This window comes from Phaethon lepturus, unplaced genomic scaffold (assembly GCF_000687285.1).
Source record: "Phaethon lepturus isolate BGI_N335 unplaced genomic scaffold, ASM68728v1 scaffold16590, whole genome shotgun sequence".
NCBI lineage: Eukaryota > Metazoa > Chordata > Aves > Phaethontiformes > Phaethontidae > Phaethon > Phaethon lepturus.
The window spans coordinates 15,823-32,615 of record NW_010512748.1 but is presented as its reverse complement, the minus strand read 5'-3'; the positions used below and the strand labels follow the sequence as shown (position 1 = coordinate 32,615).

The 16,793-nt window shown below is 36.4% G+C and overlaps 1 protein-coding gene across 1 annotated transcript in view; it reads right to left on the bottom strand.

Moving 5' to 3' along the window:
* Positions 1–16,793, bottom strand: part of LOC104621530 (chromosome unknown open reading frame, human C10orf107) — a 41,732-nt gene that overhangs the window by 18,825 nt on the left and 6,114 nt on the right. The window contains exon 3 of the mRNA XM_010288051.1: positions 14,361–14,433. Coding sequence (XP_010286353.1) covers positions 14,361–14,433 — 73 coding nt within the window. The remainder of the gene's footprint in view (positions 1–14,360; positions 14,434–16,793) is intronic.

The window sequence follows — 16,793 nt, the reverse complement described above, 5'->3', positions numbered from 1 at the left end:
CCTACCGCTTTTCTTGTTATTAAACTGGTTGTATCCTTTCCTTGTCTCCACTGACATCACTAGAAGTCATTTCATGTATATTATGAAGCAGTAGTTAGATGTTAACTTTCTGTCTTTAATGATGTGTGCTTGAACCGATGACCTTGAAGTGAAAGGCTCTGCAGACCTTTAGCATTCCCTCGATACTCCAGGCCCCTTTATTCATCTTAGTTTATAAGCAAAACCTGTGTGCAAAAGGAACACTTACTCACAATTACTATTATGATTGTTCTGCTGTGGCAGTACATTGCACTGAAAAAATATGAATTATAAAGTGCATGGGTTAGTAAAATTTAAATCAAGCAAATGTTTAATATTAAGCCATTTCATCTTTTTCCAAACTTTGGCAAATTTATTACAAAGCACTGAAATTGCACTTCAAGCCCTAAGGCTTGCAGTGTTGGAGCCTGCTTGATTAATGTAATTAAAAGAATAGCATAACTCAAAATTTATTAAAAATTAAATATATATAGCCTTATTGTTTACTTCCAACTGATAGCATGATTTCTAGCTAAAGACTTGCACTGTTTAATACCTGTTAAGTTGTTAAAGCACATCCCCTTTCTCCTGCTGTGCATATGATTAAAAGAGCAGAGGTTAAACGTGGCAATAAAAAAAAATTGGGGAATTTATTTTTGGTCACAGTGGTGCTTAGTTCCCCCTCCTCATTTTTACAACAAGCAGGTGCTGCTGAAAAGGTGGAAAGTCTCATGACAGGAGGGCATCAAGCTGGAGAAGTGTAGGAAAATGCCTCCTTGGACAGAATATTCCTCCCTTCTGTGGTCACTAAGTGTCTTGTATTGCAGCTTTTTATCTTAGCCAAGACCTGGCTTGCAAGAGGAGCCAAGCTGTAGGAATTAGATAATGAGACATACATAGCTTGTGAGGCCTGACCCAGAGTAACGTTCAACGGGTGCAAAGCTGGCAAGTTTGTGTGGCATAAAAATAATCTCTCACACTGTGCCTTGTGAGACACTTGCAAGTGCATGGCTAGCAAATGCTGGCTAGTGTACCGAGGGATCCCAGAGGTCAAAGCAGTAAGTTTTATGGGATGGAAATCTGATTTTTCTACTCTGAAATCACAGTAGAAAAAGCTTACTTTTCCTGGAAATGTTGCCTGCATATCTCCATTTTCTCCTACAACAATTCTGCATTTTCCTTCAGCCGGTGTGCTGATCAGCAGCCCCTCCCAGTACATGAGGTGGAAAATGAATGAAAAAATTAAAACATCTTGGCAAATGTACCTATATATACATATTTCATGTTAGCACAGTTATGCTTTAGAAATTATGGCAACAGCTATAGAATTCTTCTGCTGTGATCATGGATAATCAAAGCAAGCGGGAAAAAAAAAGCCAGTGCTGAAATATTTTCAGAGGTATGAAAGTCTTTACTGTTGTGTAATTTAAATTTGCTTGCCATTACTTGAAATTTCCTTTCGTCTGTGTGATTAGAATTCAAATGCTCCCAAAGTATATTAACAAATATAATACCTGTTATATTGCAGAAATACTGCAGCAACCTTCTCTTAATGTTGAAAACTAACTAGGCTCCTTAATTTACTACAGAAAGTACAAAGCAAAATTAGTTAAAATGTTTTGAATAGTAAGTCTTATTTGGGAACGATCCATAAGATAAACTAATACAGCACTTTCTACTCTACTTATACATACACACACATCACAGCTATAGCAGTAATTTATACAACTGTAAATATGGGATGTTTGCATTTTTTCAAGAATATTTTTAATGTAATAATTTTCAGGTTAAGGCCCAATTTTGCTGCCATTACATACCATGGTAATGTAACATCTATTTTAGATACAATCATAGTAGATCCCTTGAAATTACTTGGGGTACAGTGGATTGAGGATACCTGAATTGCATTGTAAATATTAACTGCACACTCCAAATTTATACCTGACAGCAGTAAATGAAGCACAGACATTAAAAGCCTTCTCATGGGTTATCCCATGATGAATTTGTCTGAAAGTCTCCATCTCAACAATTTCTTTAATTTTCAAATTCACGATGTCATCGATGAATAGAAATTACTGTTCTCTGAAGGTAGAGTTCAATAGAATATTAGCATCACATTGACGTTCCTATGCAGCCCAAGTAAATTGGGTCTTAACTTGGAACTAGCTGACAGAGTCAATCTGATCGCCAGGTAAAAATGAAGCTGCAATACCCTGCTACACCACTGCTGCTTATTGTAGCATTTGGCAAGTTTAGTGTACTCTTAATGAGAACCCCTGCCATACTGATCTTACTGGACTTGACACACAGAACCCTGTAAATGGCACAAACCTATAAAAATGGTCTTTTCTACAACTGAATTCCACAGAGCAGGGTTTAGTTTGTTAACAGTCGTGTTACCTTTTCTTTACTCTTCATCCATTCTTCCCCAATTGGCAGAAAGTGAAAAAGGAAAATAAAAATAAAATAATAATGATAAAAAAAAAAAAAATCAAACTCTCTACTTCTGTAGAGGTTGGAGTTATTGACACCTATCTGATTAAGCAATTAATTTTGCTTCTAAAATTGGTAGTACATCAACAGATAAGTGCTAAGGAAGAAAGCAGGTTGTCTTTCTAATTGTATTAATTTACTATGAAGTGGAACAAGAACAACTCATGTTATAGTCTGCAAAGTGGTAAATGTATTAAAACGGCAATTGAGCACTGAAAAACTTCAGTATCTCATTCTCAATTCCCAGAGCAACCCACAGTCCCCTGTTTAATATACCATGTCCTGTTGGCCGTTTAATGTACAGTCTTCAAACTTTCCCGTTTCCTAAATAAGCTCCCTTACCGCAGGCTTGTACATTTTATTCTAATGCATATGGTTTGCTGCTTATTAGTTTGTGTAATGTTCCTGCTACTATGAACGAAAAAAAAATAATCCACAAGACAAGTTCTCATTTTATCTTGCACTTGTCAAATATTAAGATTCTCCTAGTCTGTCAGACTTCTAAGCTTGTCTAATGTCTGTCGTTTGTATCCAAAATTAATAAAGTCTATCCATGCTGTATGATTTTCCAGTTGCTCTGATTCTGATTATACACAATAATTTGTAATTTAAATTCACAAAAAATGTGCCAATATAGCAATGTGTTTGCGTTGTCAGTTTTAAAGGCTTGGCCTTTATGACTCTGATACCAAAGCCCTGTGCTTTCCGCTCATTACAAAGTTCCAGTAATGCTTGGACTGACCAATTACTTCTGGTAATTTGATTATGTACCCTCTTTCTTTTATTATTTACCCATTTAAATGAGGATTGATCAGAACAAAGAGAGAAAATGAAATACACTGCAATAAAAACAGTATGAATAACAAGAGTAGGAACTGAAGTCAAACCAGCAGTATTTAGGAAACACAGAGATAAGACTGAAATCCTGCCTTTAACTTCTATTGTGTTTTGCTGTGCCGGGTTGCAAAGAGGATGATAAGACTTTTACGTTCAGTAATTCAGAGGGCTATATTTGCAAGTGCAGCAGGGAGGGAGGGACAAAAGACAAAATCTCTGTCATGACAAAATGATTAACATTTAGCTCCTTACTTCCATCTTGACGATTTCTTGATTTCTCAAACAAAACATGATTATTAATATTATTATTCACAGAAATGAATGGTTCAGTACTGAGTTACATACCAGCATGCATGCACCTATCAATGGACTCAAGGGGTCATTCTCAAAATGGACAGAAACGTAATGATGTTTTTTGAAATCCCACTGGAGGGCACAACAATGCACCACTGATAGGACTTTAAAAAAAAAAAAAGCAAACCACCTAGCCTCTACCTACCACTTTCTTTTAATCTAGGTCTGCAGGGACAACAGTAATGCTAAAAATTTAAAGCAGTCTCCTGCAACAAGTCTAAGTGAGGGTAAAACCTTTAAACACTTAGTTTGAAACATGATTATTACACGTAATTTAACATTTCTGCAAATGTAAATTTTCAGCTACATCCTAACTCCTAAAGAATACAAAAAGCTGGCAGAATATCTTCCTTAGAACAAAAGAAAATCATTAAGAGTCCTAAATGTACAACTGACAGAGATGAAAATGATAAATGGGTATCATGAATACAAAATGAATGGTAAGAAAAACTCCGAGAGAATGTTAGGCAGATATTCAAAGTAGAATAAGCTCTAAGGAACACCCCTATCACTTCTCCGTTTCATTAAACAGGAGTAATACATGGGGTCTACACACATTGCTCATGGTTGCAATGTATTGCAAATCTACTCACAACACACAACATCTAGTGAATCTAAACATATAGACACGAATTCCAGCTGGTCAGTGCCTGAAAATTGCCCACAGCCTTGATTGATCCAAAATTCAAGTCTTCTCAAGCACGGGATGTTTTCACAAGTCTGAGACCATATTTGGATGGCCTTGCTACAGATGAAGCACACAACATTCATCTTTATCACTTAGAATCTATGCCATTTCCTTAGACTGTATTCACAAGCCAAATTTGATATGCACAGTCAAAATAAACTACAGAGCAACTGCACAGAAGATATTGTTCCTTGTGTAGCATTATTTGAATAGAACAAAGAGACAATAAAACTTTTACCAAGCACGTGAATTCTAACACTAATAGTAATGCATGTAATTCATGCAAAATGTTCTGTGCTTTGAGAGCAGTAACAGTATTTTCCACAGTGTTTTTTACAGTATTGTTGGATTCTTGTAGAACCAACCAAAAAGATCAGAAGGACCACTCATCATAAAAAGTGGAGAGCACAATGTTAATGTATTTCATCTGAAAACATCCATGTTTGTTTGAGTCTTATCCTGCACACAGAACCAACTGCAGAGTAACTCTGCAGAACCTATGTGGGCTCCAGCATAGCCTTTGCAATCGGAGACAAAGACAAAATTTGAGGGTGAAATCAGTCTGGAAAAAAAAAGGCAAATAAAGTTCATACAAATACTCCCCACCTTAGCATCTTAAGGTCAGCCAAGGATTCTACACACCCTTACAAGTATGAAAAAGCAAGTATTACGCATAAACAGTTAAGTATTTCTCCTCGGCCGTTTTAGTTGGTCAAGAGAAGACTCAGGATTACTACACTACTAAATTTCCAGCAGTGCAATGGGAAGCCAAACCATAAAATAATTCAGATAATAGTCTTAATCATGAAACACTCTAAAAGACTCCAGCTGCTGTCTTTTCAAGCCCACCCTGAGGAGATACAATATAGTCTACATACTCAATGTTGTTTTTCTGAGCGAAATAGCTGGAAATACATAATGAAGTCTTAGCTTCTATAAGCAATGCAGTGGATTGGAGAGAGACTCAGAAAGCACGAGGTTAGGGTTGATGAAAGTTACAGCTAGGAACCTATTTCCCAAAAGAGAAGAACAAGAGAGTGAAGCTCAGCAGGCTGGAGCTGGTGGAAGCTGGCGATCAGCCTACACTGAAGAAGGGGATTGGAAGGACAAAATTTCCCCCTCTTCTCTGTCGCGAGCAACCTGCAAATGACTCCTACTTCGGGATCAAAGGGTGAAAGAAATAGTATAAATAGTATGGGAACTGGGTCATGGCCCCTTTCTCTCCCACCTGCATAGCTGCACATGGGCTACTTCAGCTTGTTCTCTTCAGGTGCTCACTAGGTACAGGGAAAGGAGGACATGAAGCGCACGCTCAGCCCAAGTACATGGCTCTCCTTCAGTACTATTTGGCAGCTTCTTCCCATATTTCTGGTGCCTCATAATATTGTTGCAGTGTGTTCGGACTCTCATAAAAGAATCAAGCGTTATGCTTTGGATAAAGTCCATCCCTTTGCCAAATGTTTTCCCCATTTAAGTCCTAATAAAAACATTTTGAATGATTACACTGAACCTAAATAGTGTTGAAGTCTTCCAAAAGTCTAGCACACTACAAAGAACAAATAATACAAACACTGAAGAAAACAGTTGTTTTGTTAATATTCTATTTACACAGCTGGGATCTTAGGAATTTTATCCATCTGTATATTTAGTAAGCAAGGCAAATTAATGTGAAGAATTGCCATTTCCTAAGTGGAAAAAAAAAAAACAACAGTAAAATTAAAAGAAGGCTCCCCACAATCTGTCTTTCTCTGCTCCGTTCCAGATAGACATGCACACCTCCCCCGTAACCATGAACCACAAAGTAACTGGAGAGGATTCTTCACAGACAGATGTAATTTATAACAAAGACAGGAAAAGGCAACCCTAACTCAGAGCTTGCTGCCCTTCCTATAAAGTTCACCTCCTTACCAAGAAAAAGCAGAGAATAATTTGTTTGGTTTCTGTACTCAACTCCTTTTTCTTTTATTGTAAAAAGTTTCCATTGTCCTTTTATGTTTTGATTATTGAGTAAGTTTAAAGACTTGCCAAATAGCCCTAGATTGTTAACAGACCACCACTATTTAACTTTGAATGCTTTAAAAAAATAAAGGCACAGTTCACATTAATATTCTGTGCCCTCATTTTATTTATTATCTTTTCTTTGAAATTTAAACAATTTTCCTAGCTAAGGTTTATTAAATGTAAGCCTGAGTAGCAATATACGTTACCTCACATACCAGCCAGACGTCCTATAAAACTCAGCTTTCTAATTAGTAACACTGCATTTTGCTGAGCTTCGCATATTTATAGGAAATCAAAATAACATTTTATAAATTAAATATTCAAATACATCAGATTCAATGTTCAGTAAAAATACTTTATGTTGTATCTTATGACAAGTTGTAAAATGCAAGGTGAAATTAGAAAACATACAAATTTTCTGGTGCACTTTAAAAAGGGACTTTAAAGGATTGCAAAACTTGTTGTATTTAAACTTTGAATACATTTGTCCTCGTAACACCAACTAAAAAGATAAAAATCTATAAAAATGTATATTGATTACAAATCATCACAGTAAAGCAATGCTATGCTCCTTGCTTATATGATTAAGGTCAACACGTTATTCATAACATAAGGTCACAAGATGTATGAATTTGATACACAAATACTCACCCATGGGCATACACTCCCATGAAATATCACATCACTTGTCCATTCCACAGATACTTTTAGGAATACAATTTTATCTTCAGGATGATGAAAAGCTGCGGATAAAGGTAGGGGGTATAAAAATAGTTCCTGGATCTCTGCCTGCTAATTAACAAAAATTATGTTGGAAATTTTGGAAATAGGGCAATTGCTCTGGCAAACCAGTCTCCAGTGAGTCACACCGGAGCAGCAAGTACCCAAATGGTACCTGCTGGCAAACAAGTAAAAATAAGAAAAGCTCAATTTGAACCAGCAAAATATAAATGAAACACAGTACTTCTTGAATAACTCCTCGATCCATGCTATGTTACATGGAAGAGTTTAACAAAAATAGTATTGTTCTGCAGCAGACATAATGACATGGGATAATTCAACTGTGTCCTTTGTATTTGGCAGATTCCTTACAAACATCATTCTTTGAACTACCTAAAAAAATAGGACGTAGTTTGCAAATTACTTTCTGCCAGCAAATTACTTTCTACCTGGTTCTCACCAGCTTACTTACAAAGCTCTTTTGACACAGTTTGCCACACTGGCTGACCTTGTAACCTGCTTTCTATATTCCCAGCTCCCCAACAACATGCCTTATGGACAGCTGAGGGCACACTGCAGACCCCAGAATCATGTGGACCTTGCTCCAGCAGAGCCAACTACGCTGTATGGCGCCAGGATGGAGCTTGGGCTCTGAAACGGCCCTCAAGAGGTCTGCTTTGGAGTGAGGGAGTTTAAACAGAGACATGTAAGAATAGCAATTCTGTTAAAAGTGTTTATTTTTTGTTTTAAACTGGAATTAAATCAAACTGGAAAAATCTCAGAAGCTTCTATATAAAAAAAAATTACTGATGTTTGCTCAACTCCAATTATCTTATTTTATGTCGGTCAAGTAAAACAAGAACTCCCAAAGGGCATCAACAGAGTAAGCTATTCAGGAATACTAGAAAAATAAAACAAAATTAATATCCTAGTAGTCTACCTTCAGGTACTTAACCACTTTAAAATTTCCACAAGTCAATACATTTCTGCCAATCTCATTGTCTTCCATGAAAACTTACATACTGATTGATAAATATTTTTAAATATGTACTGTAGTCTTCTGATACAGCACTTAGTCATTTGGATCTTACAACATTCTGATGAGTAGCAGAAACATGCTGTCATTAATATACTGTCTGTCCTTCCAGTCAAAGCCTACAAATCCTAGTTGACTTGCATTCCAGCAAATAAGCCATTACTGCTGTTACCAGAACTATGTATGTTTACACACACGCATACAGAAATCAAGCCACTTTCTAAATAAATAATTAAACTCAGAGAGCACATCTGTGTATATATTAATTCCTGCACAGTTCCAGAAATATTTTACTGCCAACAATTCAAGTTTTTTTCCTCTCTCTCATTTGACATCACACAGTCAAAAAAAGTGATACTTTGTCAACTGTACAACTGCAATAAAAAGTTATGATGAGCTTAAAATTTTTTTTTTTGCTCTTGTGTCTTTAGCTTTTCATTCTCCAGGGTGCGGAGCAATGTAACCCCACTCACTTCTCAGTTTAACTCTGTGTACATGAATAGGTCCATTGAAATAGAAGTTCCCAAGTGCTTAAAAAGAGGCACTTGTTTAAACACTGGCTGGGTCAGAACCATAGTGCTCTGCACGCTGAAGGCATAGCCTATGTCAGCTATTCGGCATTTTTCCTGCCTTAAGTTTTACTTTCACAAGTTCATGCATTACTGAATTAAAAAGCATGTTTGTTTTGTATTTGACGTTTTCTAAGAAAATAATTTAAAAAACATTTTGTCAATCATTCTCTAAAGGAAGATTTGCAAAAGTACTCAGCACCAGCTTATGGATTCTGCAAACTCTGGAGTTTCAGGGCAGCATAGTTCAGCAATGTTAAAATAGCTGTAAAAGTCCATCAGCCGGCAACCTACATGGAAGCATAACTGTTAAAGGTCAGAATACCTCCACTACTGGTAACTGAGTATACCAAAGACAGCCTTTGAAAAACAAGGGTGGTTTCTATTGTGCAAGATATGCTTAAAATATTTCTAGTAATAATGCCTACAATTCCAACAGACTCCATTTTTTGTTCAGACTAATCACAAGGCCTTCAAGATCACTCTGCTTGTAGCCATAGCAAACTTCAGATCAAAGGACTTAATATTGGTGATTTTTGTCACAAAACCCAACGGCTCTCCAGCTGTTTACTTCAGTAATCCAGTCTTGGGTACTACATCTGTAATGGACATCAAAAATTTCCCCTCAGACATCAAAAGACCAAGTACCAGTTTGCTAGTTTTAAACATTCATGACTGTAAAATAATGAACCTACTCCTGAAGCTGTAGTTTTGATCTTCATAGTAGTAAAAGCTTGAAGAACATGTTTTGAAGAAAAAAAAATAAGGACATAGAAATTAAAGAAAAATGGGATATAACACAACTGTTTCAAAGATACATGATGGCAGACTAATTTCACAGTTTATTTAATAAGATAACCAATGTTCTAGACAAAAGAAAATGTGAGACATGATCAGTTCAGAAAAGGGTAGGAATATCATACAGATGGGAATGAATGACCTTGTAGAATATTCACTCTTGTATTCAATGGCAAATGGTGAGATGACATTGTAGGGACATAATTTTTTTTAAAACCTACTGAGCACTGGGAGTACCTCAGCTGGAAAATACAGTAATAAAGGAGAACAGGAATAGCAGACCTATGACTAGACAGCAACATGACATGGGTATAAAATGTGCAACTGATTCTAGGACCTATCACATAAGCTATCCCCAGTAGAGAACAAGAAAGCACTATTGATATTGTACAAGGCCTTGCTTTTATCTCAGCAACAATATTATGTGCAGTTTGGTCACTTATGTTCAAACAAAACTGATTTAAAGTGGAACAATTATAGAAAAAGGCCAACGGGATGACTAGAGGCTGGTATGTATGTAAGAATGCAAGTATCAAAAGCCTACCTTAAAAGCAAAGATTAGAGCTGGCTGGCTTTTCTGGTTTAGCTAAATGAAGGCTGACAATAAGATTGCTGTCTCTTTATACACTAGAAAAATAAACACTGGGGATGGAATAAGAACTAAAGGTCAATACTGGCACAAATTGGCACAAGGACAAAACGCACGTAAGCTTGTCATGAATACACTTAGACTGGAAATTAGAAGTTTTATAACCATTACAGAAACCAGGCACCAGGGCAGCTTTCCTGCTATATCAGCACTCGAGCTGACAAATTGAAGAGGTCCCTTCTAGTCCTATGCTCTTATTTCCTTCAAAATAGTCTTGATGTCTTTGCCATGGAGATATTTACAAAACAAAGCTACAGAAAATCAACTCAGTGGTTTTTAAGCATCACAAATATTTGAAACCTTCAAGCTTTGAAAAGCATGCACTCCATTAGCTGGGGAATGCATCCCTCTAGTGTGAACTGATACGCTTATGGAAATGTTCTGGTTTCATACATCTTTAAAATGCAGTTCTCAAGAAATCATTGAGCAAATTTGTTTAAACAATGATTGATTAACCAATCTAAATATGCAACACCTAATGAGGATTACATATCAAAGTCGAGTCCCAGACTTCAGGTCTTTTGCCATCAGAAAAAAGCTTTATTAGCTTTCAAATAGTACATTCTTCCTACCCACCCCCTTAAATTCAAACACAGAAGGGATTTTGTTCAAACTTTCAAAAAAAACCCAACCCACAATTGGATAAAGACCAGACATAGTTCGAAAGCTTAATGTTTCAGCAAGTAAGGAGTACATGGAAAGAAGGCATTAATGGAAACTGTTTTGGAACTCTAAGTACAGAGGATGATATCTAGTGACTGCTATAATACTGAATCTGCACTGCCATTAAACTTAGTCTTCGATATTTTTATTGCAACCTGACCTTCTATGACATCTCTAAAGAAAATTACATTGTACACTACTATTTCAAGAAGTCAAACTTAGCTAGTCATCTGGGCCATAAAATAGCAGATTACTCCATCAGGCTGGCTAAAGCAACTAGGAATAAAACTAGATTTACCAACCACATTATTTTTATTAGGAAATGTTTCAAAGCAGACATAATCCCAAAAGACCTTAGCCTTATTCCATCCAAAAATACACAACAGAGAGCAGCAAAAACATGAACTGCAGTATAAGGTACAATTTGTAAATGTGAGAAAAAAAATACAAGATGTGCTGTAACATATCATCCTATCAAAGCAAAATAAATTAACTAAACATAGAAATAGAAGAGAATAAAATCTTCTACACAATTCATATATTAACAGTTTAAACCGTTGTTATAAGATCTGACATGTGTTAATAGGAATTGCTCCACTGAATCCCTGCACATCAAGATTTAGTCTGTACTCCTGTTGCTTTCTTTGAAATTGCAGGCTAATATAGATGTACTAAATCACAGCTAGAAAGTAAAACCTCCAGAACAGACAAAAGGGAAAAAACAGTATATTTAACAACAATATTCCTGAAGAACTCTGGTATGTTAGCACTACATGCGTTTTATTCTGGATCATAGCCACAGAACAGCTAAAGCACTACTTCTTCTGTAATCGTTCTATATGTGGGGAACAGAAAAAAACAAATGAATTTACTTGGCAATCTTAACGCTTCTTAGTAATTCCTTGTACCATCATGTTTTCTAACAGGTATTCATGCATGCATAATATATAGGGCTTTGTAGATCTGGAATGGAGGAGAAGCAAGGAATTTGATAGCTGGAAAGGCAAGTTTTAAATTTTAAATACTGCCAAAGTAGGTTAGACGTATGATGTGTGTTTTATCATCTAACCAAGCATTCATCTCTTTCAGTTCTAACCTTTTTTTCTTCCTAGGCAATATGATCACGTCAGGTAGCTTGGTTTAAAGGCTTTAGCCAATGTAAAAATATATTTAAATTAGCCATTGTTATTTTTTTTTAAGACTTAACTACTGCTTTTTTATATATTTTACAATATATATTTTATTTTACATATATTTATGTAAATATATTTACTGTACATTTTACAAAGGTGGTTCTATTATGTAGCTGCATCAAATGTAGAATATTAATCAGACTGTGAAGCTCCATTAATTATGTGCCACATTTAAGTAACTTAAAATTTAAGTGGCATGGCCACAAATATTGTATGCATAATCTAACTGAGCTTTGAGTCATTTCCCTTTTCTTGTCTGACTTTATTCTACACAGGAAGTGACAGGGTCATTTGGAAATAACTGCAGCAAAAGATCAAAAAGGAAACCTGATTGAGAACCCTGTATAATTGCCTGTGCTAGAGAAAAAATAAAATCCAATGAGTTTACAATCCATTGCTATAAGATTTCTTTGGAAAACACATACTGCAGTTTCTATGAAAGGATATCCATTACAACACTAAGTACTGCATTTATTTGTTGTAGCTGCATCTCTTTTAAAGAAGCAAGTCTTCTCATTAGGCTGTACTTTCGGCACATGTGGAGCACAAATTTCACTGAGCTAACGCAAGCCATTTCAGTTGAAGCAAGTAATTTCACTGACTTGTCGCAAAGTCTTGATTTGTAAAAGGAGGTAAAGTTGTAGCAAAAGAACTTGAAGTCTATGCTGGATTCATCTCTCACCACATTTTAACACATAAAGCAAGTGCAAATAATGCCATAAATTTGTATGTGTAGCTTCAGTGCCTTAACCAGTTACTTATTGAAGAACAATGTATCACCCTATCAAAATAAACTCCACAGGAATATAAGTATTGATTTTCTTCATCATTGCAGTATGGTTGGACAAATTACAGACTCTCTGCCATGGAACTCAGAATACAAAACAGATAGATTAAACTGAACTGGTGCATAGGTAAAAAATGGCCATAAAAAAGAGTTATGGCTAAAATTGTCATGAAGGTCTTTGTGACAGTTATAATTGTAGATTGCACTTGTTCCTTTGATGGACCATCACCAAATTAATTCACAGAAACACATTTCTGCCATTCACCTATGGAGGTGGTACCTTAAGCAGAGGTGGTACTCCCCAGCTGACAGACTGTGCAGAGCAGTCACTCTTCCGTGGTTAGGACAGTGTACACCGATCTCAGACATTCAGAAATCGGTTTTAAGAAAACACAAAGATATTTCTTTTAAGCTAGTCTACAACTGATAACATACATTACCCAAATTTACTTAAGAAATTACTTAATCAAAGCCCCATTAAAAATAATTTTACTAACTAGAAAGTGCTAACCAGCCATTGATCTGGCTAGCTAATATAAAAAACCAACTCTAACACAGTAATACTGAAGTCCTGCTCTACTTATGTAATGACAGTTTTGTCAGTGATTTCATCGTAGCTGGAATTTTAATCCACCGCACAAATGATGAGAATAATTTCCAAATATTTGCAACCCTATCAAGAAAAGTCCTTCTTTTTTATAATATGGCTATTTAAAAGCAACAGAGGAAGAAATTATCCCACATCATTTACAGAGTCAAACCACCACCTTAAAGTGTAAAGAAAATTTTCCAGTGCATTAACTTTAACTTCACTGGGTACTGATAGGGTAAATTATAATTGCCATCAAAAAAATTCCACTACTGTGCCCCTCTGAGCAACCAGTTTTCTCCTAATATAAATTATAAATGTAAATCTTTTTCAATGTATTGTAACACACATCCTCAAAACACACAGTCAAGATAAAGGGAAGGTTCATTTGATGAATTGAATCTGTCCATTTGATTAAAAGCCACATCCTGCATCAATGCATTTTCCTGTGTATTTTTTCACATATAAGTTAGAATATGTGGCAAAGTTTATAGTCAAGGCAACTCACTATTATTAACTGAATGCTTTCAAAACACTGAATTTCCAGCTAGCTTGTTTCTTTACAGTCAGTATAATAAACTGTTGGTGGCTGCAGTAGAAACAAAACTCTGTACATACACATGTGTACCTAAATATTAGGACTGTGGTCAGACTAGGCTTGGTACACAGCCTTTTCTGATTTTGCTTGTTGATTTTAAATGGAGTCAGACTCATACATACACAAAAGTATTCCTGATTTAACACAACTAACATCTTAACCAAGCAATGCATTTACACTTTTTTGAAATCCAAAATTAATTTTGAATACGAGGATCAAAACATCTAACTTGTATTCTTTAATCAGCCATTTTATGTTAGTAATGCAGTAATGTTGACACGAAGTTGCTTTGAGCAATATAAAACATATGCTACGTTGCATTCATTAAATAATTGCATAATGAGTTCCATCTATATAAATGACTTACCTCATTACTTATCACAAGTTCTTCTCTAAGACTGTGAAAGAGGTATTCATATAGTTTATAGTGTTTAAATAAGCTGGAAAACAAGATAAAATACTACAATTACATCTGGAAGTCTTTGGAAAGGTAACAATATTAAAAATTCTGTTAAACTAAGAGTTACACTCCAGCATGGTAATACTCCAAATTTTAAAAAGAAATGGTTGTTTAATTTGAGGTACAATATGCAGAATATTTAATTTACATTATTTACTATGAGATAGCCATAGAAAATACAGTATGATACCTAGAAATACATCCACTTTGTCCTTAGGAAATTGAACTCACAGAAGAAAAAAATTACTCTGAAAGAAGTAATTCCTGAAACACTTATCACCAGGATACTTATGCCTTTAATATCAGCAATAGTGGACAAGAAGGAAACAAAGCCAAATCAGCTTTCAGATTCTGGGATGGGCTGCCAGTCCAGGGAGCAAGTTTGATCTTGGAACACCAAAACAATAAAGAATAGAAGCATTTATTCTCTCAAGGTCATGTTTGAAAAATCGTTGTATTATTTCCTTAGAGGAAAACTAAACAACTAGATTGACACACTGGAGTTTTGTGTAATACAACAAAGGTAACTTTAAATAGACTTTCTTAATGGCCTAAACTATTTATCTTCCTTAAAACATATATGGCTTTCCTTTTCACATGTTTTAAATAATTTTCCTTGTTCCCCTTCCTAACGTTCAACGATATGGCATTTGTTTAACCAAAGGTTTGGTTTGTCACAGCCCATTTGTTACAACTACTTGTTCTCTTAAAATCACGATACAGAAGTTCTGGCTTGTGTCATGTCATTTGGACATATGATTTAAAACACAGCTCTGTGATTTCATAGCAAGTCCAGGTTGAAGAATGATCCCAAGAGCTTATCACACTCCTGCCTGATTTACCCATGAAAGATACAGCAAAATTTGCAGGGAACATCTGTAACTGGTTCCTGTGCTTTCCAGCTAAGGACAGGACACAGGTTCTTCTTTTCAGAGACACCCCAACTGGGATGGCGATGCCTCTTTGCTCTGTGCTTGCAAGGCCACATCTGGAATACTGAGGCCTGCTTGAGTAGGGACGCGATGGCCTCCAGAAGTCCCTTCCAACCTCAACTTTTCTATGTGTCTATGAAAGTACCTACTACACCCAACAGATGCAGTTATCTCACTGATGCTAAAGGACACTGCCACTAGCTGCAGGACAGCATGCAAATGCTACGAAAACATCTTTACAATACCAGTGTACACAACCCAGCACGGGCTGCTCTGAGATGTGGCATTACCCGAGGCTCTCCAAGAGCCAGCCCCCATAGGTGTCACCCTGGCTGGCTGCCCCACGGCGCTGAGGCTTTTCTCCCACCCAGCAGCCTTCTGTATGGCCAGCAGAAGGGCTTGATCAGCCAGCTGCATGCAAAGCAAGAGGCTGCTGCGGAGGGATATAGGTGCCTGAAATACAACCCTGGCTCTGGGAGGTCCAGGAAGCCAGCTGTGGGAGTCGATGCTTGGTACGCGCTATTTTAGCTGACTGTCCTTCCCCGAATCGCCTGGTACCTATACAGTGCCACAGGCCACTGCCACAGCACCAGAGCTTCTATGAAACACTGCAGACCAGGGACGACTGGCTGTAATTCGAGCAGTGCTAAAGTGCCAGCTAATGTACAGCAAGGGTTCTTCCAGCCCATGAAAGCAGCTCAGCATTAGGAGACTAAAATGGTGGCATGGCCTGCCTCTCTCGCACTACAACTGCATTTTCCAGCAGTTAGTTAAATGCAGCTGTGAAACTTTCAAATACGTTTTTACCCAAATGAGCACAGACATTTTTGCACACATGTACAGATGCATTTCCTAATTTGGGGAGAAGTAACATGGCAGCTTCATTGAACATTTGGCTATTTAAGTGCCATATAAAAGTTTTATTCTACAGTTACATTTAATTCAGTCATTCAATTGCCCTTAGTTAAAAAACAAATTTGTCTACCAACTTGCATAACAGATTTGGCTACCATAAACTACAAGTTCCCTTCCCCCAAACCCAAAGCACATAGGCAATTAGGTTGTTAAAATATTTGCCATTTCATTTGCAGTACATTTTTAATGCAGTACTTCATCAAAGAATTACCTGCCATGTTTCAGAGGAGATATAAGAATTATGTTTAAGCAGACTTCAGGACTTACCTGGAAATGACTCACACCAATTTATGAAAATACACGTCCCCTCACATAGGCACCTATTATCTGGTAAAATTCTAACAAGGATTATTTGCAAAATACAAAAAATATTTTATGAACATCACAGACACAGAAGAAATAAGATATATATCTTTCAAACTGCACTGGCAGAACTCGAACATTTCAAACTTTTTTTTAATTATTTATTCCAGTGCCTTGAAAAGGAGCCAGA